Source organism: Cavia porcellus, unplaced genomic scaffold (genome assembly GCF_034190915.1).
Source record: "Cavia porcellus strain 051 isolate PalLab524CR breed Dunkin Hartley unplaced genomic scaffold, mCavPor4.1 scaffold_23, whole genome shotgun sequence".
Classification (NCBI taxonomy): Eukaryota; Metazoa; Chordata; class Mammalia; order Rodentia; family Caviidae; genus Cavia; species Cavia porcellus.
Window position 1 is genome coordinate 6,165,584 of NW_026947506.1, and position 25,745 is coordinate 6,191,328.

At 61.5% G+C, this 25,745-nt stretch overlaps 1 protein-coding gene across 9 annotated transcripts in view; it reads left to right on the forward strand.

Annotated features, from left to right (window-relative positions):
* Positions 1–25,745, forward strand: part of Ldb3 (LIM domain binding 3) — a 53,225-nt gene that overhangs the window by 7,873 nt on the left and 19,607 nt on the right. For 4 of the 9 annotated variants that reach the window (XM_063233731.1, XM_063233733.1, XM_063233732.1 and 1 more), the window contains 6 exons: positions 88–163; positions 1,006–1,355; positions 8,531–8,700; positions 9,071–9,107; positions 19,286–19,468; positions 21,840–21,985. In XM_063233731.1, coding sequence (XP_063089801.1) covers positions 88–163; positions 1,006–1,355; positions 8,531–8,700; positions 9,071–9,107; positions 19,286–19,468; positions 21,840–21,985 — 962 coding nt within the window. Of the gene's footprint in view, positions 1–87; positions 164–1,005; positions 1,356–3,934; positions 3,958–5,052; positions 5,257–8,530; positions 8,701–9,070; positions 9,108–14,571; positions 15,175–19,285; positions 19,469–21,839; positions 21,986–25,745 lie in introns of those variants that run through there. The other 5 variants (XM_003466082.3, XM_003466080.3, XM_005002057.3 and 2 more) reach the window with 5 other exon arrangements.

A 25,745-nucleotide genomic window follows, 5' to 3' on the forward strand; every position in this document is an offset into this window, starting at 1 on the left:
CCCCGCTCTCCTCCCCTGCCAGCCTCACCCGGTGGGCGCCCATCCTGGGCCTGACTCCTCACTGCACCCCATTTCCGGTTCTCCCAGGTCCAAGCGCCCCATAACTGTCTCTACAGCAGCACCTCCAGTCCAGTCCCCGCTGCCGGTGATCCCCCACCAGAAGGTAGGTGCCGACTGTCCCCTTTGGGCCCCGGGACACCCTGAGATGTGGGCATTCCTGCCCACCACCAGGGTGCTGGGAAACCAGCCAGGGTAGCTGTGTCCTTCCTGGTCCTTCTGGCCAGGCAGGGGACAGCTGTCCAGACAGCCCAGCCCTCGTCTGCCTAAGGACACCGAGGTGGGGGTAACTGTGGCAGACCCCCGGTTTGAGCCAGGCACCGAGGGGCCACTGCCTGGCAGAGGGGGCCTAGGGCGCACCTCTCCTCCCCTGTACACCAGCTGCTCCTTGGAAGCACTTGTTGGCCTTAGAGTTGGGCATGGGGCACTGCAGAGCACTGGCCCCAGAGACCTCGCCTGGGGACCCCACCTGACCTCCTCTGAATGCCTCAACCCGTGGGCTTGGGGCCAGTGGCCCTGCCCCTCCTGCCACCTGCCTCACCCTGCCTGGTCCCCAGGAGGTCACAGACTTCGAGGCCGCAGAGGGGACCCTGGGCCACCTTTGGCTTTCCTGTACCCCTCTGCCATGCCGGAGCTTCTTAGTGTGGGGTCTCTGTGTGTACTGGATGGTGGGGCCCCGCCATGCCCCGAGCTCCACGCCCACTCTTGGGGAACAGCCTCGGCTTGGCTTTGCGCTCAGAGCTTTGCCTTCTGTCCCAGTGGGTGCCGGCCTCTGTGGGGACCCAAGTCCCCATTCCCCACAAAGCCTTTCCTTCCATGCCCGGGGCTGCAGGTGGAGGGCAGGGCCTGTAGGCTGCACTAACACGGGTTCCCAGTCTGGGCAGAAGCGCTGGGCGCTGCGGCTCTAACCTGTCTTCTCTCTCCCTGCATGGCGCTGCTGTGGGCCAGGAGCCCGCTCTGGACACCAACGGCAGCCTGGTGGCACCCAGCCTCAGCCCCAAGACAAGGGCCGGCCCAGGCACCCTGGGTACCCTGGAGCTCAGGGGTGCCCTTAGCTCCTCCTTCTCCCAGACCTCTGTCTGCTCCACACACATGGAGGCCTTGGACCCCGGCCCTCCGCGGGCCACCCCGGAGGGGACAAGGAACCCACGGGGCCCGGGACTCCCGGGGACCCCGGGCCAGCCAAGGCAGTATAACACCCCCATTGGCCTGTACTCGGCAGAGAGCCTGCGGGAGATGGCTCAGAGCTACCGGCTGAGCCTCCGAGGGCAGCCCTCGGGAGCTGGACTCCCAGGAGGGTAGGTACCGGCACACGCCCTCCCCGCCTCGGTGCTCAGGGGCTCAGGGTGCCAGGCACCCCTGCTTCCCACATCCACCTGGGGCCTCGTCGGCTCTGCACAGAGGAGGAAACGGAGGGTCAGAGGAGGTCACCTCAAGGTCCTGTGGTCTAGCAAGTCGGTGGTCAGGCCAGGCCTTCTCCATGAGGGGTGCAGGGATGAGCCGATCCCCACGCTTCCGAGATCCCGGAGGAGGGACAGGCAGGGGGAGACCTGGAGGGGCCGCAGGAGCCTCCCCTGTGCCATCAGGCAGACAGCGACTGGGCGCCATCAGGCAGACAGCGACTGGGCACCAGCAGTAGACAGGGAGTCCCAAGGGCCCCCAAGGGAATTACACTGTGCACCTCCCAGGGCTGGGGCACCTTGCGCTCCCTGGCCACGCCCTCCTGACCCAGACCCACACTCACAGGACCCACTCCTCAGCTCTGCTCTGCCTTCCCCTCCACCCCCGCCATGCCTGCCTCCTGATATCTGCTCCTCCTGAACCAGAGCAGCAGAGCCTCGGGTTTCCCTCAGGGGCTTTGCAGAAACCCTGAGCTGTGGAACAGAGCCGGCAACCTCAGCAGGTGGGAGGCGCGCTGGGTGCCCCAGGTAGAAAGGCTGGACTGGGATCTCTGGGAGGCCACTTAGGGGGATGACGAGGTCTCTCCTGGCTGAGCTCTGGCTGGGAGCTGCTTTACCTCCGTGACTCCAGAGGCAGGCACTTAGAGCTGGGAAACAGCTCAGAGTGAGTGAGGTATTTGTCTAAGGACACACAGCTGTACGTGCAGGACAGGACTGCCAGCTTGCCCTTTCTCTTTCTTTTCTTTCTTTCTTTCTTTCTTTCTTTCTTTCTTTCTTTCTTTCAGATTTTTGAGACAGGGTCTTGCTATATAGCCCAGGCTGGCTTCAAACTCTCAGCAATCCTCCTGCCTCAGCCTTCCAAGTGCTGGTATTACAGCGTGCGCCACCACTTGCAGTTTGAGAGTCAAGTATTTCTCGACACTAGAGAAGCAGCTCGGGGGCTGTCCTGCAGGGAGGTGGGGACGGAGGGAGTTGGTGCCTTGGCCACCAGAAAAGCTGCTGCCGTGTCCAGCCACACGGGGGGGGTGGGGGGTGGGGGGGTCAGGCCTGGGCCAGGTCTCTGCGTCTGTCTGGGTGCCTTCCTTCCCCTGTGCAGAGAGCTCTGGACTCAAGGGCTCTCTGCAGAGCTCGTCCTTGAGGTCGGAACAATAGCAGAAACCCTGGAGACCTGTGGGCAGCCGCCAGCAAGCGGCGGGCTCAGGGCTGGACTGTCCGGCAGCTCCTGGAGGAAGCCCCTTCCCCAGCTCCTCTGGCGCTTCTTTGGTGGCTGCGTGTCTCGGAGGTGTGGAGAGGAGTTTTTGGGGGGCCAGGGCACACTCCTGTATCCCTGTAGGGTGGCTTCCACGTACCTTCGGCTCCTCCCTGAGCTGCTTCGGCCGCTGTGGGGGCCTGGCCTGGGGTGCCCAGTGGGGGACGGCAATGCACACCGAAGGCCAACACTGCCCCCCGCAGGGCACGCGGCTGCTGGGTGACTCTGACCCTGCGGCCCCAGCAGTGCCAAACATGGAGAAGAAATGAGTCTGCCCGGCCTTTCCCAATATAACTCTTCGCGACTGATCTGAGCTGGGAGGACAGGGGGAGTTTTATCAGCGCTGGGCCTGTGGGGGGTCTGGGGTCCGGTGTCACTGGCTTCCCAGGGTTTTCCTGGCTGTGGGGTGAACAAGACCGAAGCACTTGGGGCCAGAGCCCAGGGTGGGCAGATCCCAGCCGGTGGTGGGGTTTGGGGACAGCCTGCTGCTGTGTGCTCCATCTCGGGTTCTGGTGTGGCCAGCGTCTGCCCTGCAGGGGATTTGCATGGGGGAGGGCTGTGCAGGGTCTCACTCTGTAGCCCAGCCTGGCTTCGAAGTCCAGTGATCCTCCTGCCTCAGCTTCCTTTGTGCTGGGATGACAGGCATTTACAGAACTGTGAATCAGGCCATGGGTCCCTGCGTGCTCCAGGAGGTTGGCCCAGGTCGATGTCAGGGGCAGCGTCTCACTCAGTGTCCAGGCTGGCTGCCCCTGCGGGGCCTTTCCAGCTACAAGCCAGGCACCCCACTCTCACAGTGTGGCTGTTCCCAGGACCCGGAGCAGTGCTGGCTGGGGTCTACACCACATGCCTGACTCCCACGTCTAGGATTGTGCCCATGAGCAGGGCTAAGTCCAGAGCTGGCTGTGGCCAGGAGGCACCAGGCCCGGGCCCTTCCCAAGCTGCTGCCTTGGCTCCATCTCCACCTGTGGCTTCCACCAAGGGTCTAAGCCAGACTAAGCAGGGTCCAAGTGGACACGAAAACCCTCCGTCTCCCTGGCAAAGCACAAGGGGCTGGGGCCAGCTCTGGCAAGGAGAGCCCCCCCAGGGGCCCTTGAGGCCAGGACTCTCACCTCCCCTCGCCCAGCAAACTCTGGGCTGGTGCCGCCTCTGCCTGGCCATACTGATGGGCCGGCACTCTGACCCCCAAGCCGGCTCTGACCGCTGTCTTCTCTGCCCTCTCTCCACCCAGGTGGTAGCCAACTCTCCGGCCAAGTTAGTACCAAGCATGGTGTGCACCGGGCGGCCCTGCATGCATGTGTGCGTGTGTGCGCGGTGTGGCGGTGTGCACCTGCCGCATGCGTCCATGTGTGCGCTCGCAAAGGGGCTGCATCGGTGCCCTGGGTGCGGCTGTGTGGGTGTGAGCAGCTGTCGTGCAGCAGGGAGGTGTCTGTTCCTCTGGTGGCCTGGGCATCCTTCCCAGTTTTCTGCTCCAGCTGCTTGGGAGGCAGGCTGGCTGGGGGGAGGGGCAGAGCTGTCTGTCCTGGGGCCCTGTGAGCCCGAAGACCTCTGCACCCCAGCGGGACACCCCCAAAGGGACTGCACACCTGTCTGCTGGCCGAAAAGCCTCATGGGCGCAGGCCGGAGCCTCACCCAGCTGGCCTGGAGGACAAAGCTGGGACAGAGGCCTGGCCCAGTGGGGCGGCTGTCCAGAGGAGCCTTCGTGGAGGAGCCCTGCTCAGCACCCTGCAGATGCTGCTGCCAGCCTTTTAGAGGGGATGCTCTGGATTCGGCTTGCAGTGCTGCCTGTTATATGGCCTGGCTCCTGTCCCCACACCTGGCCTGCTGCTTTGTCTCTGCATCTCTCTCGGGCATGGTGGGAGATCTCTCCACACAAAGGACCCCTGCAAACCCCAGGAGGCAGCTCCAGCTGGGCCAGAGCCCGAAGGGACAGACAAAAATTAATCCAAGCACTCTGGGAGGCTGAGGCAGGAGGACTGCAAGTTTGGGCTCAGCTTGGGCAGCTTATCGACTTAGTGAGACAGACTCTCAGAAGACATCACCATCATCATTATTATTATTATTTTAAAGGGCTAGGGATGTAGCACAGTGCAGACTCTGGGTTCAATCCCTAATACTGGAAAATAACAAACACCAAACGCCTCCTGCACCGGACCCCAAGGTGTGAAGAATGTCCCTGACCAGACCTCGACAGCCGCAGCAGAGCTCAGGGAGCCTCCCTGGGGTCGGGGCTCCGCTGTGGGAGATCTCCACACCCTGCCATCTGCCCTGCCTCGACCTACCTGTAACTGCGCCTGTTGCCTTCCTCCCCCTCCCTGCCTCCCACCCTGACCCTGCCGGGCTCCCCAGTGCCGACTACCAGGAGCGTTTCAACCCCGGCGCGCTGAAGGACTCGGCCCTGTCCACCCACAAGCCCATCGAGGTGAAGGGCCTGGGCGGCAAGGCCACCATCATCCATGCGCAGTACAACACGCCCATCAGCATGTACTCGCAGGACGCCATCATGGACGCCATCGCTGGCCAGGCCCAGGCCCAGGGCAGCGACTTCAGCGGGTAAGCGCCGAGGAGGAGGCGGCGGCGGGAGCAGCTTTGTCGTGGTCCCTCAGAGCCCAGCCCCAGCTCCCGGAACAGGCAGGAGCAGCAGGAGACTCCCTCCAACCTCTCAAAGGAGCTCAGGAGCCGGGCCTGGAGGTGCACACCTGTCATCCCAGCACTCGGGAGGCTGAGGCAGGAGCATCGGAAGCGGTCCAGGCCAGCCTGGGCTGCAGAGTGAGCTCAAGGCCAGCCTGAGTCCATAGCCAGACCCTGTCTCAGGAAAACAAACCAAAAACTCAAAGGCGCTCTTGGAGCCCAAGGTGTATTCTCATCCAGCTGCCGGGGTGAGGGTGGGGACACGTGGTGGCTGCACCCTTGCAGGCCTTAGTTGGTCCCAGTTCAGGGCCTGGGGCCAGCAGTTAGGCAGTGTCGGCCCTCAGCCCTGCTCATGGGCTCTGGGGCTGTGGGAAGCCCCGCCTCAGGGCAGTGGCCCTGCAAGGTGTCCTCGGTTCCCGGAGCCTGCCTGCCAGCTCTGGTTGGGGACATGGGGTGGACCAGGGAGAGCGGGCCTCAATCTCAGGGCAAGGCAGCTCGTAGCACTGCCAGGGGAGTGGCACGTCCCTTCCCTTCCTCCGTCCGTGTCTCTGTGCGTCTCTGTCCGCCTCACTCTCAGCTCTGTGTCTCTCTCTCTGTGACAGGCACGCATCCCTGCCTCCGTGCGTCCCTCTGGGTCCCTGCCTGACTTTCCTTTCTCTGTGCCTCCCTGCCCACTCCTCGCTGCCTCCTGATGCCATAGTGTCACTCAGTCCCAGCTGCCTGTCTTCTTGGGCAAAACCTCAGTCCCTGGACACGGGACAAAAGTCTCGAGGCTGCAGTTAAACCTTCCCACAGCTGCGTGAGCGCGTGCTGAGAGGACGGGTATGGGTGCAGGGTCCTGGAGGACCCTGCCGGGCTCGGCGGCCAGTTAGCTCCCAAGGGCCGGGTCCCACAGGCCTCAGATCTGCTGGGCAAGCCTGCATCGCTGTGCAGCTCTGCACGGTGTTGAAATCCATGGTTCGGCACAGCAAAAGCAACTGTGCACCCCTTTGCTCACCTGCACCCCACAAAGCAAGGCTGCACCTGGAGCTCAAGAGCTGCCAGCCATTCCCTGTGGACGGAGCTGGCCTCGTGGTCCTCCACATGCTCTTCAAGGTGGTGGCAGCCGCCCGAGCCTGGGGAGGGGAAGCCGCGGAGGCACCGCTGCTGCTCGGTCTTCGGTTTTGCTGCCAGGGTTCCTGGGCTTCGGGAAGTGGTGTGCTGTTGACTGTGTTTCCTGACCGGGCTCTCCGGCTCCTCCCACGGCCTCCCTTTCCCACCTGTCCCTTCCTCGTGCCTGGGAGGGACCATCCTCCCTCCTGCCTCCTGCCTCCTCGCTGCCATGCTCCGTCGCCCCTTTAATGTCCCCAGGTCCGTCCTTACCGCATTTTTTCCCTCTTTCTCCTCTTTTGCTCCCCACTCCCATAACTCATCCCCATCCCTGCCCACCCTGTGTGCACCATCCATGATGGACGCACACTCCTGGGGTCCCCTCTGCTTGGCAGGGCGTCGCTACTGGCGTAAGTAGACCCTGTGCTGTGTGTGCCATCGTCGGCATCGCCCTCCCTCTGTCTGGTTGTAGGGTGTGTGGGGGACCCGTCCAGAGGCTCTGGCCCTGTTCTCCCTCACACTCCCACCTCCAGCAGCCAAATGACACCCCAGGCAAGTACCTGACTTTGGGGATCAGCCCCAAACCCTGCAATGTAGCTCCAGAAATCAGAGTAAGCCATGTGTGGTGGGGCATGCCAGTACCTAGGAGGCTGAGGCAGGAAGACCACCTTTCCTAGGCCCAGTGGGGCTGTATGGATCTGCTGTGTGTTATTTGGGCCACTCCGCAGCAGTCCCCTGCTCTGAGAAAGCAGTGCTGGCCAGGACTGCCTGCCTGTGGGAGGTGAATGATGCCTCCGATTTGGGAGGGGTGCACAGTGGGGTGACCTTGACTTGTGTTGACCGAAGAATCTACTGTGGACAAGGTGCACAGGCCGAGAGTGGCCCGGGGTGCAGAGCTGTAGGGCCAGCCCCGTCCTCTTTGCATTCCCTGAGCCTCAGAAGGGACAGCAGGGGGCAGCAGCTCCTTCATCTGATGCCTGATCACTGTGGGAGACACAAAACAAACCTGGTCTGTGGGCAGGACGCTGGCCAGGCTGGGGCACCGAGGGGCTCCCTCTAGGCAGCTTTCGTGAACGTGGGGCTGGGAAGGCACAGGGAAGCTCCTCCCGGGCACGTGCCAGGGAAAGGGCAGCAGACGCCTGGCGCCTGCCCCTGGATGGTGAAGCTCCAGAGACAGGCTTGAGGGCTGTCCTGGGACCTGAGGCCATTCCCTGTGCAGGTGTTTGCAGGCAGAGGACTTAGATGAAGGACTTAGATGAAGAGAGGGCCTCTCCCAGCCAGGAGGCCTCCTGGGAAGCGCAGGGCACTATGTAGGGCGTTTGAGCCAAAGTGGGCTTCCTGTGCTTCCGTGACTACGGGGCCTGAAAAGACCCAGCTCGGGGAGCCAGCAAACCTACGTATCACCTCCCTGGGGGCCTCCCAGCTGAGACCTAAAGTGGCTGGTGGACCCCTCTGGACCTCCGTTCTGGCAAGGCTGGTGAGTTGTTCCTGCAGTGGCCTTTGTCCGGGCCACCTCGACTTCTAAGAGGACTCCCCAGAGGCCTGGCCAGAGCGGTGGGCAGCTGTGAAGCTTTGTGTCCAAGCCCGTCCTGCAGTGGTGTCAGACTGAGAGGCCCTGCAGACCCTCCTGGCTCTGATGCGGGATTCTTTCATTCAGCTAAAAACCAGCGGATGTGCCAGGCCTTGGGACTGTAAGGGAGTCCAGGCCCCTCCAAAAGCCTCTAGGCTTAGGACAGGGCCTGTGCCCCGCACATGGCTCCCCCAGCCTCCTGGCCCCCAGCTGTGAGCCCCAGGAGCCGTGAGCCCCACTGCCCTGTGGACCATGTTAGCACAGGGAGGCCAGCCCAGGGCCTGCCCAGGGAAGCCCTCCTGCCTGCTCTTTCCTCACATGGGCTCCAGCCTTGGGTGGGCAGGGGCACTGCCAGGCCCAGTTAGCAGAGGAGGGGCTGATCCTCCCGTCCCCATGGCCCGAGAGGTTGCTGCCTCACCAGGGGCCCACTGAGCACCGAGGACCCCAGTCACACTGCACAGGTCCGCGCTCACATCTCAGGCAGTGGGGGGCGGGGAGGGCAGCAGGAGCCCCACCCACACCCGCCTCTGCTCCCAGGAGCCTCCCCGTGAAGGACCTGGCGGTGGACAGCGCCTCGCCCGTGTACCAGGCCGTGATCAAGAACCAGAGCAAGCCCGAGGACGAGGCTGATGAGTGGGCCCGCCGCTCCTCCAACCTGCAGTCTCGGTCCTTCCGCATCCTGGCCCAGATGACGGGGACAGAATACAGTGAGTGAGCCAGGCCGGGGCTGGTGGGGTGCAGGCGTCCACCTATGGTGGCCTGAGCTTGGGATCGTGAGGCTCCAGCCGGCCTCCTTCGGGGTCCCCCAGCAGGTTGTCCCGTGTCATGACAGCGACTTCCGATCTGGGTCCTGGGCCCATCATGGGCAGCAGCTCGTCCTGCAGCCTCCAGGGCTTGCAGACTCTGAGGGCGCCTCTGAGGGTCATGGCGCCCTCGCCCTCCGATCCTCTGGCCTCTGCCCTTGCCCGGCTCTCAGGCTGGGGACAGGAAGTGCTCAGTCCCGGGTTGTCCCCTAGCTCCAGGGCAATATTTCCTTATGCCCAGGTCTCCTTCTGACTGGCTCCTTTTTACCCACAGTGCAAGACCCTGACGAAGAGGCCCTGCGGAGGTCAAGGTAGGTGCCTGAACTCGGGCTCGGTGGCCTGGTCCTTCCCCGCTCCCTGGCAGCCCCTGCTCACAGACTCACAGAGGGACCTCTCAGGTTCAGGCACGCGTCCTCACAGGACTCCAGTCTGCGTGGCCCAGGCGGCTGTCCCGGGAGCCTGGGGGAGGCTCGGGTCCCGGCCAGGCTACAGGAGTGCAGTGAGGACTCTGGGCTCTCCTGGCTCTGTCCCGGGCAGGAGCAGGGCTGCTTTGGCCTTTGCTGGGCTGTTGAGGAGGAGGGCATCTCTCCCTGTGAGGGCTGGGGCAGCACCTCGCCTGTCCTGTCCATTTCAAGCCTGTACCTTGTGATCTGAAGCCTGGGCACCAGGGACAGACACACAGGGGCCAGTGGGGCATGGGCCTTGACCTGGACCCATTGATGCGCCAGTTCTGTAGGTCACTCAGAGCGTAGCAGCGGCTTCAGGCAGGATGAGCCCTGAAGGCAGAGGGGCGTGCAGGGCCAGCGACTTGGGGTGTCCCCCATTGTCGTCCTGGGGGCAGGTCAATGCCTCAGCTGTCTTGGCCTGGTGAGGGCTATAGCCCTGGGCCTGAGGGGCACCCTGAAAACCACTGGAGCCTGCAAGGGTCTTCCCTGGTGAGGCCCGGGCCTGGGGTAATTGTGTCACCTCCGGTGGCAATGTCCCTGGCATGTTCTTCTGCGGACCTTGGCTAGCACGTTCTGTGGCACCGGCGTACCTGGGTGGGCCTGGGGCTCAGAGCCGTGTCCCTGCTCTGGGCTGAGCTGTCTGTCCCTGCTAACCCGTGATGCATGGTGGTCCTGGGGCTCCCGGAGAGGAGGACCCGGGCCGAGGGAACTCTGAGTCGTTTCCTGTTGCACCTGTCAACTTGCCGCCGACCCAAGTTGCTCCCAGTTTCGGTCTGGGCATCTGAGCCGAGGTGCGGTCCTCCCGGACCTGCACAGGACAGCATGTGGCCCCAGAAGTGGCTTGGGACCCTCAGTGCCTGCAATGCGTCTACACAGCGTGCCAAGCGGGCATCCAGTTGGGCTCCAAAGTGCTGCTGGTGCTGTTTTCGTGTGGCTCTGCCCTTTCTCGCACAAAGCTTGGAGCCCCGCCACCTCCCTCCGGTCACCAGATGATCTTCTCCTGCCCAGTATCCGTAGCAGTCTGGTCACACATGGGCCTCGGTAGCCAGGCATCCTTAGCTCCTCGGCAGAGGGAGATGACGGCAAACTTTCTGTTTCCTGGAGAAGCAGGACAGAGGCTGGGCCTTGGGCCTCCTGCTCCCTTCTCAGAAGTCTCCCCTGCCTGGTCTTACCCAAGGGTCAGCTGAGTCAGGCCTTCCTCTGGGGCCCAGCCCCCAGGGTTTGGGGAACTTGCTGCAGCTTTGGGGCCCTGCCCCTTAGTACCCTAGAGTTTCATCAGGAGGCCTGGAGGGGCAGCTTTGTCCCATCATGGCCTCCCTGGATCTGGGACCAGCAGCCGAGGCGCTGGGCACCATCCAGATGCTGCCCCTCATCTCCTTCCTGATTGTAGCTTCCAGAAGGTGTCCTCAAAGTAGAGCCCCTGCGCTACGCAGTCCTGGGCAGCCTGGTACCTGGGCAGGGCAGGACATGGGAGCAGCAGCTTGTTGTGGGTGGGGGAGCCATGGTGACATTTCGGGTGCTGTCCTGGCTGGGCCTTGCTGGTCCCATGGCTCTTGAGCCAGAAGGCAGGCTGCTTGTGCCCTGTTAAGGGAGGTCCTGTTCCAAGTCGGCCCCTGTTCTGTGTTGGAAGTCACACCCCAGACCCGTCTGAGGGGAGCCACCACCACCTTCTTTCTGTTCCCAAACCAGCTCAGCTCTAAGGGTCTCTGGTGAAGGCTGCATGGTCCAGGATGCTGGGCATCTGTTTGGCAATGCCTGGGCTGTTGTACAGCTGTGCAAAGTACCATGTCCCTGCTGCGTGCATGGCGAGCTAGGCCTGGCACGTGTCCCTTGCAGGTTAGGGACCTTGCCACCCACTCCCTGCTCCTCCACCCCTGTACCGCCTCATGGCCTCCTCCCCATGTAGCTCTGGAGACCCATCACCCCTGTCCCAGGACCATTCCTGATGCTGCAGCAAGCAGTTCCCTCTGAGCCTGAAGGTGCCTTGGGGCAGCCAAAGGCCGAGTCTCTGTCCTGGGGAGCTACAGTGGGGGTCCCTGAGCTGCCGGGTATCAGCCTCACAGAGCACGCTCTGTGCCTGTGTAATCTGCCAGGCTCCCACAGTGGCTCCTCTGGGAGGTGTGGGTGACCCGACCGTGCTGAGCCCTTAACTCTCAGCATGCACAGGGCTCCCTCTGACTTCGGGAATTCATTGAGAGGCCTCGGGGGGCAGTCGTGGTGTATGGCTCCATCCTGGACCCCTGTGCAGAGGTGTGACCTTCCTGGGGACCCCAGTTATTTTTTTTTAAATTTTATTTAAGGAGAAAAAGAAAAATAAGCAGAGAAAGGGTACAAGTTATACAGGTTTACAGAAAAAAATAAACAGTAGGAAATCACTAGTTAATGGATTACATATTGTCATCTTAGAAATAATTGTTCAAGTTACAAAATTAAAGCTTATAAAGTGGACATTCCAACAGTGAGACTGCAAACAGTTCTGTTCAATGATCCAACAAAACTCAGTAATATCATTATCTGTCTTATACACTTAAATATACATGCAGTTATATCGTTTAGAGCACTTTCTTTTCCTCTCTTTTGGACAATGACTATTACACATTTTGGGTTTTATTGCTCCCACAGTTCTTATTACTTTTTTGGAAGGGAGTAGAACCAAATGTGACATAACAGAACAGAGTCAGTCAAATCAAAAGGGTGGACATAATAGATAATGTAAAAGCATAATACAAGGTGATCAACAATGGTTACCATGATGCCTCCCGCTATCTCTAATAGAATTGCCTATATCATGGGGACCCCAGTTATAACCTAGACACCCCCTGGCCACACCTGCACAGTGTCTGGGTGTGTTCTTCACCCGAGCAAAATAAAAAGCCTCCCCAGGCCCTTCTGGGTCCTCCCATCCCTGACCCACCTCCTGCAGGATGCAGAACTCTGGTTCCTCCTCTTGTAGCCCCGGAATGCCAATGCCCCCCACTGCTCCCCCAGGTGGTCACCTCGGTCACTCTTCCAGCTGCCAGGTTCACCCCAGAGTCTCCTGCCTGGCTCCCTCCAGCAGGAGGGACCCCAGAGCAGGCAGCAGGCACAGTCACCCCCAGCTGGTGGGTCTCTGGCAGTTGGAAGAGGCAGGGAGACACTGCTGGCGGCTGCAGCCAGGCAGGCCTGCTGGGGGCACCCTTCCTTTCCATCTCCAGCTTTAACCCCTTCTACTCCTCCACCTGTAGCATCCTTTCCCCTGCTGAGACTTTGGACAGCACCATGCCCTGTCGCTAAGGGCTGATGGTAAACTGGCCCGGCCTCAGTGGGTCTCACAAGCATGAAGAGTTCACAGGCAAACGGCTGCGTCTAAGTTTGCGCCCCTGCATTTCTGGTAGTCTGCAAGTGGGTTGTGACCATAGCGTCCTCGGCAGGGCCGGGCCCCGTTTCTCTGTTGATGCCGCTCCACCCTGGGCTCAGAGGTGCAGGTTTTCGGGGAGGGAAGAGGTGCCCGGGCCCAGCCCCAGCCTCACCGTCGAGTTTCTCTGTGGCTGGGACCATCGGCTTGGACCTCCCTGGGCCGCGCTGTGCACAGGCTGGGCTGGGGCAGTGGTTTGTCTCTAGCTGTCAGTGGGCCCTTTGGTCAGACGGTCTTACATGGAGACCCGAATAGGCTGGATGGAAGCCCAGTGGGCAAGGGACGAGGTATTGGAGGCAGACCTCAGATGGGCCGTTGTAGCATAAGACATAGGGGAGTCCCCGGAGCCTTCACCCTGTTCCTGTCGGGTTGGCGTCTTGTTGAAGTGTCCTTCGATCTGGCAGCAGTCCGGCTGACCTTGCTGCAGCTTGACAGAGCCTCAGCCATCCCTGCGGCCTGCGGCCCTTGGGCAGCTGTGCCCCACCCTGGGGGACCTCTCATTGTGCATCTCTTCTGCATTTCATCATTTTGTCATCTTTAAATAATATGACCTAAAAGGAATCATAGAGGATGTGACCACTTTAGGACGGGTGGTTTTTAATTGGTGTCATTCCCCGGGGATCTGACGGAGCTGTGAAGGGACTGATCCTGGTGGAGTCTCCCTAACCCAAAAATCCAAAATTGAAGATGCCAGAGGTGGCAAATTCCACACCTAGCCGCGAGTGATGGTGTGTAGGCAAAATAGTCACAAACCAGACAAAGCGATGCATTCTTTGAATCCCAGCTACGTGGGAGGCTGGGGCAGGAGGATTGCCGGTCTGAGCTCAGCCAGGTATCCTGTGCCTCAGCAAGACCTTGTCGAGAAATGAGGAAGGGGACTGGGGATGTAGCTCAGGACTGAACCCCTGGGTTCAGTCACCAGCAGAGACAGGAAGAAAGGAAAGGATAGGAAAGGAAAGGACAGGAAAGGAGACTTGGGTCTCCACAACCTCTCATTATGCATATGCAAACATTCCAGAATCCAAAAGCATCTGAGCTCTGAAGGCTGCTGGTGATGAGGGTTTGGAGAAGGGAAACTTGAGATTCACTTGTGCATGGCTGTTGCTCGGCAGCATCCTGGGGGATGAATGCAGCAGACAACCTCACTGTTTAATTGGTAGCGTTGCTGGAAGCCCAACCCACGTCCTCGCACATGGGGAGCAGGTGACACCCCTGAGCTGGCCCCAAGTTTGTGATAGGCGTGGCCCTGGGTATGCTCCAGCCCGGAGGATGAGCGAGGTGCCTGGGCTTGGGGCCTGGTGGTCACCTCTGTCCCCCGTCTCTGGCCACAGCTCGTGGCTCTGCGCGGTCTGCTCTGTGCCCTTGTTGAGCCACTGGGAAGCCCAGGCCCTGAGCCGTGACTGCAGCCCTGCGCGTGTGTGTGCGGCCGTGCGCCCAGGCCATGCTCAGGCATGCACCCTGTGTGAAGGCTTCTCTCCAGGGACAGTGAAAGCGAGGCATGGCCAGGCAGTGCAAGGACAGGTGTCCTCCTTTGTGGTGCCCAGCTAGGGGACAGACACTGTGCTAGGCCCACCTGCCTGGGCCCGTCTGGAGAGCCCAGGGCCAAAGCAGCCCTGCCCAGCCCTGCCCCCAGGCCTGGCCTGCCCTCAGGCCCACAGCCAGATCCCTTCCATGTCCCCTTCAGACAGGGACTTCAGTCCCTCTGTCCTGTTCCAAGGCCCCGCCCCTAGTGGGCCTGGCCACCTAGACGTGCCCCAAGGGTGAGCAGACTTCTCCTCCCACCCCAGCTTCTGCCAGGGGAATGGTGGACACGTCCCCTAACCCCTCTCTCTCTCTCTCTCTCTCTCTCTCTCTCTCTCTCTCCCTCTCCTCTCCTCTGTCTCCCTCTGTCTCTGTCTCTCTCTGTCTCTGTCTCTCTCTCTCTCTGTGCCACAGGGAAAGGTTTGAAACGGAACGTAACAGCCCACGTTTTGCCAAATTGCGCAACTGGCACCATGGCCTCTCGGCCCAAATCCTTAACGTTAAAAGCTAAAAGGCCGCGTGGAGCCCCCGCCCCGCAGGTGGACCCCCTCCTCCCCCACACCGATCTGGCATGTGAGCCCCACGGTGATGCCTGATGATGTGTGATGTGCTGGGGGCACCTCTGGTCGCCAACTGCACCCTCCGCCCGCCCCGGCCCCAGGGCCACCCTCGACACCCCAGCCACCCCTGCTACCCGGCACAGGCCCTCAGTCGTAGCCCAGAGAAGACGTGGCGGGCGCCCGCTGCCCAAATAGAGCCGAGGGAACCAGAACTCACCACCTCCCTCTTCTGTGGTCCCCAAGTGAGCCGCCCAGATCAGGGTTCCAGGACCTGCAGGCTCCTGGCCACCCCTGGATCCAGGGCACAGGAAGCAAAGGGCTGGCTGGAGCAGGCTGAGACTGACCCTCCAGCTGCAGTGAGACAGGCGGGCGCCTGCCCCTGTGCCGCACGCTGCCCTGCCCTCCCTGTACATATGAGCGTGCTTCTGCAAAATAAAGAGGCTGTGATGTGCATCAACCCTGCCAGAGTGCTGCACCTGCGTGAGTCCCCAGGAGGGGCTGTGAGGGCCGTGGCAGGGACCCAGGGGCACAGGGACCCACAGTGTGGCCCGGGCAGCTCGGCTCAGGGCCGCTTTCCTACCTACAGGCCTGTGCCTGGCCTGAAGGACTCAGCGCAGGGTCGGGGAAGATGGTGTGGAGCTCACATGTGGGCCCATGGGCGGCCTGAGTCTCTTACGAGGACACAGCAGGACCCCTACCCCTGTCACCCATCAGCTACAACCAGAGAGCTGAGCCGCCCTCTCTGACCCCACAGAGACACCTACAGGCCCCTTGCCCAGGTCTGGGCAGCGCACAGGGCAGCTCGGGGTGGCCGGGCTTCATGGAGGGGGGAGGGAAGGGCCTAGCAGGTCTTGGCTCTGTCCTTGCAGAACCAGTGTTCTGCCCGCCTGTCTGTCCAGCAGCCCACCCCCCATGGGAGAACCCCAGACTGGGGCCACGAAGGCAGCAGCACTTGGCAAAGGAAGGCCGATGCCGGGGCCCAGGCCTCAGGCTCCCTGCTCCTCAGGCTGGACGGTCCTGCCTGTCCCCAGTGCCCTCTGTGGTCACAGCCTTTTGCCCCATCTCTGGGGACCTTGGCTCTCCCCTGCAGGGTGGCGGGGAAGCTATCGCTCCCGCCCAGCTATTGCTCCTCCGCCTCCCCCCATTCCTACCTCCGACCGTCAGTTGCCAGGGCCAGGTGGACGCTGGGAGGAAAGGGCACCTTCATTCCTCTAGGTGGCCCAGAATACACCACATTTAGCTGACTTTTGAGGAAGAAGCTGCAAGACCCAAGGGAGGCTAGGAGAGAAGCCCCAAGTGGCAGGCAGCTGAGGCTGGCCGAGGAGCCCAGCCAGTGCCCTGGCGTTGGCTGGGCCTAGGACCCGTCCCCAGCCCTCGGGTGTCTTCTCTGAGCCGCTCAGTTAAAGCTCTGGGGGTCTATGGCTTGCCTTCTGGCTCTGGCTTCCTGAGCAACCCAGTCCCCTGTGTGCAGTGCCCTGTGTGACCCAGGCAGGGTGCATGCAGAGCCCTCTCTAAGTGGAGAGACATCTGGGTGTTGTGCATGCTAAGAAATCAGACAGGGACCACGCTGCTGGGACCTCGACGCGCAGCAGATCTCTCGGGGTTCATCTGACTGGAAGATCTGGGGCTCCGGGCTGAATGTGTGTGTTTGATCATCAGGAGAGGACGGGACCGGGGCGGGGAGGACTGGGAAGCAGTGTGACCGTGATGCAGATGGGCAGGCGTGGCTGGCCTGGCCTGGCCTGGCCTGGAGGGGTGGAGGAGGCGATGCCCAGCAGAGTTGGTGTCTGCATCTAGAGTATTGGGTTAGGGCGTTTTGAGCATGTTCTGAGGTCAAACCAAACAAGCAGAGGCCACACGCCGGTGGGCTGTCATCTGCGTGCACCACGCTGTCTGAATAGCCCTGGCTCCGCAGCGGAGGGACAGAGCTGCTGAGCAGAGCGCTGGCCTGGCAGGTGGTACCGTGAACATTTCACACCAAGCTGCCGGGTTGGCACCCGGCCATCATCAATCGACAGGGATTACCGTGGCCCACACAAGTGGTACCAACCACGCCATCCTCGCCATCATCACCAATCACCCACGCCTACCTGAGCACCTCTCCCAGTGCCAGCCCGTCCTCACCAAACAATGTCTCTGTCCTCAGTCACCACACCCGCTGACCCCCACCATTGCCACCACCAAAGGCCAGCACCCTGGAGCAAGGGCACGGCAGGGGCGCACGACAGCCTGAGCCACGCTGGTAGAGGGCAGCAGTGACCTACCGACCATAGCCAGATGTGCTGTGTCCCATCGCACCCGCTCCTGGGCTGTGAACCCCCAGTCCGGTTGGCTTGGCTTTGCTTTTTGCTCAGATGCGATCGTGGGGTGGGGGTGGGGCTCTGTGGCCAGCAGGTGCTCAGCAGCTGTGGGGTCCTGGGCCCAATCCCCAACACCAAACACAAGTAAAGTGAATCTGGCCAAGGCAGGGGGCAGCGGTGGGATCCTAGGCCAGGCAGGGTGCACACTGTGTGAGGCCTGGGCAGCGCCTGCTCTCCGGTGCCCCCTTCTGGGCATTCGTGAGAACTTCATTCAGCTCCTGACCTGGCGGGAGAACCACGCTCCCCAGGAAACCCTTTGCTGCCTTCCACGACCCTGCAGACCAGGGTCCCAGATAGGGTGCCGCCCTGCAGACACCCAGGCTGCAGGCTCACATGCATGTCCATGTGCCTCGGTGGTGACCTTGGTTCCAGCCCTGAGGGCAGCAAGGAATTCCCCTGGGGCCCTGAAGTCTGGTTCCTTTGCAGCCATGGTTGGGAGAGCTGCGGGTGAGCCAGTCCCGCCAAAGCCAGCCTCCCGCTTGCCCGGCCTGGACATTTTCTCGCTCTGGTCTCATGCCAGCCCGGCCTTCCCGTGCTGGCCACTGCTGAGCAGGGCCCCAGGGACGGCCCAGCGCTGCAGCGCACTGGCTTTCTGCAGAGGGCAGTGGCCAGTGTCTTGTGGGAAAGCCAGGGCCAGGCTGGGCCTCTAAGCCCGGGGGCCTGGGCAGACGAGGCAGAAGCTTCCAGGTGCTTCCTGGCAGCGGTGGAGGACGGGACGCCAGACCTGAGGCTGACAATGGGCACCCATGGGTGGATGGGAGAGCCTTAGCCCGAGGGAGCTCTCTGCGTCATCACGCAGAGTGGATAACACACACATCAGAGGTATGAAGACAGAACTTCGAGAATGCAGTACAAGGGCACACGTGAATCACGCGCGAGAGGGAAAAGCTACTTCTAGTTACAGGAGTTGACTTAATCTGTCTCTGTGTTGCAAGTACAAAGATCAACGCCAACTTAAAAAGCAAAGAATGATGGGCGCAGTGGTGCACACCCGCAAATTCCAGTTATGAGAGGAGGCTGAGGCAGGACAGTCACTTGAGCCCACAAATTCAAGACTAGCGTGGGAAACACACAGTGAGGTCTAATCAAAAAACAAAGGGAGGAAAGAAGGAAGGAAGGAGGGAGGGAGAAAGGAAGAAAAAGAAAAAAGAAAGCGCATTCTCTGTCAGGCGTGGTGTCACATGCCTGTAATCCCAGCACTCGGGAGGCTGAGGCAGGAGGATCACCTCCAGTTCAAGGCGAGCCCGGGCTACATAGTAAGTGGCCCTGAACTGCACAGGAAGACCCTGCCTCAAGTCCACCCCCCCCACCCAAAGAAAAAAACAAGAATTTCTTTGCTTTCCTATGATTTAAATGTTATCCTCTGCCCTGTTTTGCAGGTAGTAGAAAGCTCCTCCAGTCTTCCCAAGGGCTGGGATTGGGGGGTCACAGGACCCCAGGCAGGGTGGGGCACAAGGTGCCTGAGTGAACTGCACTGGTGACTTCAGGGGGGGCCTCGTCTGGTTGGTCACCTCTGCTCTTCCTTGCTGCGTCCACCACCGTCAGTGCTTGGGGAACTCTGTGGTCCCCAGGCCGCCCAGCCACATGCCCTTCTTAGGTCCTGGGCTCCCTGGAGGCTCAGGTGTCTCGTCCTGGGACCCCCGCCCCCACCACCGCATCGCCCCCTTAAGGTCTGCGCCATGGCCGGCTTCTCTCTGTGTCTTGACTCCACTGGGAGCCTGAGCCCCTGACCCCAGGTCTTCCCCGTAGGGAAAGGGAAAGAGAACAGGATGGGAAGGAACTCATTTGATAATTCAGTCTACACCTGCACTGTGCTGTGTTTTGCTGAGAAAGAAAAATTAGGAAGTGTGGGAAAACCTTCCTCAGGGGGAACAATGTTGTTGAGCTCCTTGGAGGCTGAGGCAGGAGGATCACTGCGAGCTCGAGACGGGCCTGGGCTACAAAGTGAGCTTGAGGCCAGCCTGAACTGCATAGTGAGACCCTGTCTCCAAAAGACAGAAAAGAAAACAAAACAAAGCAGCCAAGAACAATGTCGTAGAGGACCTCCCCACACACCACAATGAGTTCTGTCCAGCTCCGGAGGACACGCCCCCGGCGGTGCCTGCTGAATTTGCAGGGCCTGGGCGCGGGCCCCACATCTGCCCTGGAAGGGTGGCCTGGCAGGACCGCACCCCTGACCTGCTGTCTCTCTCGGTCCCGCCCCGTCAGCACCCCCATTGAGCATGCTCCAGTGTGCACCAGCCAGGCCGCCTCCCCGCTGCTGCCCGCTTCTGCCCAGCCGCCTACTGCCGCCTCTGCCGGCACGGCCTCGCCACCCCTGGCCACCGCTGCTGCCAGAGCTGCCACCGCCTCCGCCACAGCCCCCGGCTTGAGCCCCGAGGATGGCCCCAGGTAATGGCCCAGGGGATGGGGTCCAGGGACCTCGCCCGCCCTCAGGGACTTCTCTAGTGAAGGTAAAAATCACAGGGGCACAGAATTAGGTAGCAAAGGGCTCTGGGCGGAAAGTCCCTGTCCCTGGAGGTCACTTAAAGGAGGAGGAAGCCACACGGGCTGGGGACACTGAGCTGGGTGTGGAAGGGGGTGAGACTGGGTCAGCTTCTGGGCACTCGCTTGTCCACCTCCCCTTCTCCCCTCCCCACGGAAAGGCTAGATATCTCGGGGATATCTGTAACCTGCATTTCAGGCTCTGCTCCCCAACTTCCGGTCGTGGACTGGGACAGTGCCTTGACTGCTCCAAACCGCAGGGTCCTCTTCCTTTAAGATGGGGCGGCACTGGGTGAAATGCATCCAAAACACACAAGTGTCCAGTTCCGGGAGGCCAGGCCAGGGCGGGGAGTGCAGGAGGTGGAGGGACAGGCTGGACAGGTCACTCTGCAGTGGGCTGGCCTTGCTGTCTCTCCCTGGGCTTCCTGGAGCTGCCCAGTTGGTGTTTGGAGCAGAGTCCAGCTTTCCCAGACTCCAGGTCGGGATGCAGAGGTGTGGGGTGCAGGCTGAGACTAGGAGGCTCTGCCCGGTCTTTGCAGTACGTCCCCTGTCCCCAAGCCCGGCCTTGCCCAGCCCATCTCCAGCCACAGTAGTAAAGCCAGGTGCGGTGGTGGTGCACACCTGTCATCCCAGGACAAATTCAAACCCAACCTGGGGGCCATTTAGCAGCTCAGTGCACCCCAGCCTTAAAATAAAAAGTTTAAAAAAAAAAGGCTGGGAATGAAGCTCAGTTCAAAGACCCCGGCCCCACAATCAAACCGGGTTTCCCGTGCAGGGTGGGCAAGCTGTGCCCCTCCACACAAAGCCTCCAGTGTGGGCCCTGCTCCCCACCAGGCAGTGCCGGGGGGAGGGAATGGAAGGTTGCACTGGATGCTATAGCCGTGGGCCCTGAGGCCTCCCCCAGCCCTGCTGACCACAGCCTCCTGATCTGGGGGGAACCCCACACGGGGACCCTTCCTTCCCTATGCCTTCATAAGAGGGATGGGGCTGCTGGGCGTGCATCATGCCTGTAATCCCGGCGCTCAGGAGGCTGAGGCAGGAGGGTTGCTGAGTTCGAGGCCAGCGTGAAATCCATAATGAGATGAGACCCTGTCTCAAAAAAAAAAAAAAAAAGATGGACAGGGCTAGGACAGCACCTACCTGCCTGCACAAGCCCTGGCTCCTCCTTGGTCCTGGGGGAACAGGAGTGACCTGGGGAGAGCCTTGAAAGGATCACAGGACTCGGGCAGCTGTAGGAGTTGACGGGCTACACACTGAGCCTCCTCTGCTTGCATGTGGGCTGGGAGGTGTGGGGACCCCAAAGGAGGTGAACACACAGCCAACCCAGCAGTGTTCACTTCCTGTCCCCACACCAGGTGACGTGGAGCCGGGGCTCCTGCTCTGCCCTGCCACCTGTGGCCCCTTCCTCTTCCACGAGAGGCTCCGCTGCTGGGCACAGGGATGTCACAGGGCCGGGCAAGGTCGGGGGAGGGGACACATGGCCGGCTCAGCTGTGACCTCGGTGCACAGGCAGGACGACTGTGCCTACCCCAGGGCGAGGACCCCTCTGCCTTTGCCTAGTCTGGGCCCATCCTGGTCCCCTCCAGGACCCCGAGAAAGGATGGCCTCGCCCTGCAGCTCTGCCCAGCAGGCAGAGACAGGCCTGGGGCCTGGGGAGCAGATGGAAGGGACTCGGGAAGCTGTAGCTGGGACAGGGGGGTTCCTGGGGTCCCCTTCCCCAGCACCCCACCAAGAACCCATCTATCCTGACTGCAGACACGTGTTCCCCTTAGGATGGGACACAGCAGCCTGCATTTGCTGTAAGGTGTTCCTTGTCTATAAGTGAGAAAAGCAGTTTGGGATCTTGTCACAAGACAAGATCATGTGAGCTCTGTGACCAGGGCAGAGGTTGAGTCTGGCTCTCCTGGGGCCATGACCTAGGATACCTTCTCTCCTTTTCTCCATCTCTTGGTCCCCTTGCCTGACACCCAGCCACCCCAGTGGGAGGAGGGGACAGGAACTCTGTGGGGAGTGGGGGTAGGGCTCCCCATTGGCATCTGGCTGCCCCCACCCCACCCCGATACCAGGAAGGGCAAGGAGGGAGCCCAGCTGTGTCTCCCCTGGACGAGGTGACTTTTCTGCTGTCTGGCCTGGTGGAAGCTTCCTCCATCTCCAGAGGAGCCGCTCCCTGCCCCACGCAGCTCCCCAAGGGCTCCTCCGGTTCCTCCTCCCGAAGCCCTCGGCTGGGGCTCCAGCACCCCGGAGCCGTCCTTGCTGTAACCTTTCCCCTCTGTTCCAGGCCCCAGGCCTCGGCCTACAGCTCCAAAGCCACCACCTCTCCGGCCCCGGCCCCCCACACCGGCTACAGCGAGGGTCCGGCAGCCCCTGTGCCCAAGCCCCGCGTGGTCACCACTGCGAGCATCCGGCCCTCTGTCTACCAGCCAGGTGAGCTGTGGGGTAGTGGGGTGCAGGCCGGAGAGATCCGGGCTCAAGCTGGGAGCGGGAGGGCTCCGGGTACAGGTCTGGGAGCGGTTCCCCCGCGGTTCCCCTGTGCCTGGCCCTTCGCCTACCTGTCACAGCGCAGCAGGGCGGTGCCAGCCTCTCGACCACATGGCCTGGGGTCCCCTCAGTGACACCCACCCACCGAAAGGCCCGGGGTTTGCCTGCCAGCCTGTGCCCAGCTCAGGGAGGTCTTGGTGCGTGGAAGGGCGCGCAGGGTGGGAGGCCACTTCAAGTATTGTGCCTGCAGCCTGCTTTTCTTTACAGCCACCTTGAATTATGCAAAATGTAATAATTTTGTATTTATAGTCGTGATCTAAATATTTCCCCCCAAAATTATCATACACAAAAGATTTCGATTCTCTTTTTGTTTTAAGAGCAGTTTTAGCCAGGTGTGGTGATGCACACCTGTGGCTGAAGCAGGGCCTCTCTGCGAGTTTAAGGCCAGACAGGGCTGGTGAGACAGGTCCCCCCACCATATATTTATAGTTTTAGGGTTACAGCAAAATTGAGTGGAGCATACAAGTTTTCCCCACCTGCAAACCGGGAGGTAAGCTTCCCGGTTTACCAACATCTCCCCCCCAAGCCAATTTCGCACGGAAGAGGGAGGAAGTTGCAGGCTCCTTTGGGAAAGAACCGGGCAGGTCACTGAGGGGCAGGCAGGGGACAGGGAGGTTTCCTCGGGGTCCTGCAAGCGCGCAAGCTGGCCGAGCAGCCGCGGGTGACGAAGCGGACACACGAGGCGAGGCGGCGCGGCAGTGCAGCCTGTAATCCCAGCCCTGGGGGAGGCCGAGGCAGGAGGATCGGAATTTGGTCTGGCCAGGCTAACCGAGACCCTGTCTGTAATGAGGGAACAAAAGGGCCGGGGCTGTACACCGCGAGGAGGCGCCTGGGTCCGATGCCCAGCCGGGGGCGGGGACATGGCCCGTCAGACGTCTAGACCCGGCTGCGGACCGGTTAGGGACCCGACTGTGCCAGGCGGGAGCGCAGGCGAAGCGGATCCTGGGCGGCTTCCTGGGCGGCCCCGCCCCTCCCAGGCTCCTCCCAGTTCCCCGCCCGCCACGCCCCGCGAACTCCCCGCCCAGCCCGGCCCCCGTCCCTCTCAGACCCCTCTAGGCTCCTCCCAGTTCCCCGCCCACCACGCCCGGCCCCGCCCCACCGGCCCCACCGGCCCCGCCCCTCCCAGGTTCCACCCGGTTCCCGTCCACGCCCTGCCTGCCCGCCCCGGCCACGCCCCCACCTGCCCTGCCCCGGCCCCGCCCCCGGTCCGGTTCCGCGGCCCCACGCGCCCACTAGGGGGCGCCCCACGCCTTCCCCAGCCCGGCGCCCGCATAAACTGCAGAGCGGAGCCCGACAGGGGGCGCTTGTGCGTCCCTTCCGGGGAGGGCGCGCCCGTGGGATCCCGGGCCCGGGCCGCGGCTGACGGCGAGGAGCCCGGAACACCTGGGGCGCAGGCGGGGGCGCAGACGGGGTCGGGGAAGGCACAGCCACGTCGGCCCGGCCGGCGTGAGTCACTGGTCACCTTGCTAATGACACGTCCCGGGCCGCCGGCGCGATAGGAGCCTCCTGAGCTCTCCAATTAGGGCCGAAATGTCACCTTCTAATTTGGACGGGCTCGGTGCCCTCCCGCAGGAAGGGCCGCCGCCTGCCCCCGGGCCGGGATGCGGGGCGCCCAGGGAGGGGTCCCTTCTCCCGGGCGCAGCCCGGGCCGGAGCTAGGGTCCCGCTGCCACCTGCCGCTGCGACCCCTTCGGGGGCGCAGCTCTGGGGCGGGAGGGGGAGGGGAAGGGAGGGTGGAGATTAAGAGGAGGGGAGCACCCCCAAGCCCCACTGCACTGCGCGAGAGGCGGCTGCTTCAGTGCCCGAGACGCGATTTGACTAGGGGGCAGCGTCTTGTGAGAGAAAACGGTTTTGGTAGCCACATGTTTAGAATGAAACAAAGCAGAAGAAATTTTTATACATGAACATATACATATACACGTATGCGTATACACATATGCATATTAACGTGCATATACACGTGCATATACACATGCATAATACACGTGCATATACATATACACATACATACTTGGCATATGTGTGGCAGGGCGAATTGAGGCCAGAGCCTTTGCACTGAGCTGCGTCTCCAACACCCTCTCCTCCCGCTGTTTTCTTTATTTTTTATTTTGAGACAGGCTCTCTACAAGTCACTCAGTTCTCCATTCCGGGTCTGAATTTGCAAGCCTCCTGCCTCGGCCTCCTGGAATGCCTTGGTCACAGGCATGCACCACCACCCCTGACTTAGTTTTAATACTTTTTAAAAACAATATATTCAAAACGTTTCAGAGCTGGTCAAGGTGGCACATGCTCTTCAGAAAGGTAGTACAGAAGACAGGAGGCCCACTGGAGTCCAGGAGTCCCAGGCCAGCTCCAGATCAAAAAAATTTTTTTTCAACATATACTTGAGGGGGCTGGGGATTTAGCTCAGCGGCATAAGCGCCTGCCTTGCAAGCAGGCAGTCGTGAGTTCGATCCCCGGTACCGATAAAAAGGAAAAAGACAAAACAAAAACAAAAACAAAACGAAAAACATATGCTTGATACAAACTGGCTATTCGTGAGGTACTGTCCTGAGTCTCCAGCATCCTGGCTGTGCTGGCACTGAGCAGCACTTCTGGGTTCAGACTGCCCGCACTTGGGGGACCCCCAGGGCTGGGCGATTCCGTGAGAGTCTTTCTCCTTACGCCTCTACGCAGAGCCGCAGGAAAAAACAAACCAGAAACCATAGCAGAAGCTAGTGACACATGGCTGCACTGGACCTGGCCACTGCCGAGCTCTGCCTGTCCTCTCTGTGTCCCTAATGCCCCCAGTTACCCTTGGGTGTCCTGTTTGTGGGGACCCGGGAGCTACAGGAGGTCGTTGGAGAGATTCACAGCACCGTCCTATGTGCGTGCCTCGGGCAGGACCCTGCCAGCCCATGCCCTGAGGCACACAGGGCCCAGGAGGAGGCGCTGCCCAAGTTCCCTGTCCCTCCCCTCTCCTACTGATGCTAGCCACCTGGGGACCCCCTTTTTCCATCCTTATCTGCCTTCAGGGACACACTGGGTGCTGGGGTCACAGCCGAGCACCCACCTTGCCCGGCTTTGTCATTAGGATTTTAACTGAGGACAGCGAGGCCCAGAGGGGCTGAGGGGCACACAGCCTCGGGGGCAGAACTGAGACGGGAGCCAGGACTCCGATTCGTGTGGGGCCAGGGTTGAACCAGAGCCACAATGCCAGCCACCTGCCCTGCCACTGAGCCACACCCTGGCCTGACACCTCATGTCGGGTGGCTGTGCCTCTTCCAGGAGCCCCATGACCCCTCGGTGACCCGGTGTCCCAGGGCTGCCCGGAGACTGGGCTCCTGTTCTCTACGGAGATGGCCTGGGTGTGCAGGGAAAGGCTGTGGAGTCTCACCCGGACCTGCTAGGTGTGTCCACCTTCCCTAGTGGGAGGGAGATGCTGCAGGGAGAAGTGGCCTCTCTGTGAGCCCAAGTCCTGCAGGCTGGGCCGGGCTGGGTCACCCAGGTCCTACGCCTACCCCGCCACCCTGCGGCTGTGTCTGTCTGGGGCCTGGCCCAGCAGGGCTGGAGCTCTGGGAACGGGCGGTGCAGACCCGAGGTCATGACCACAGCCACCTGCGATGTCCAGGGCTCCGGGTGGGAAAGACACGGAAGGGCGGCCAGCC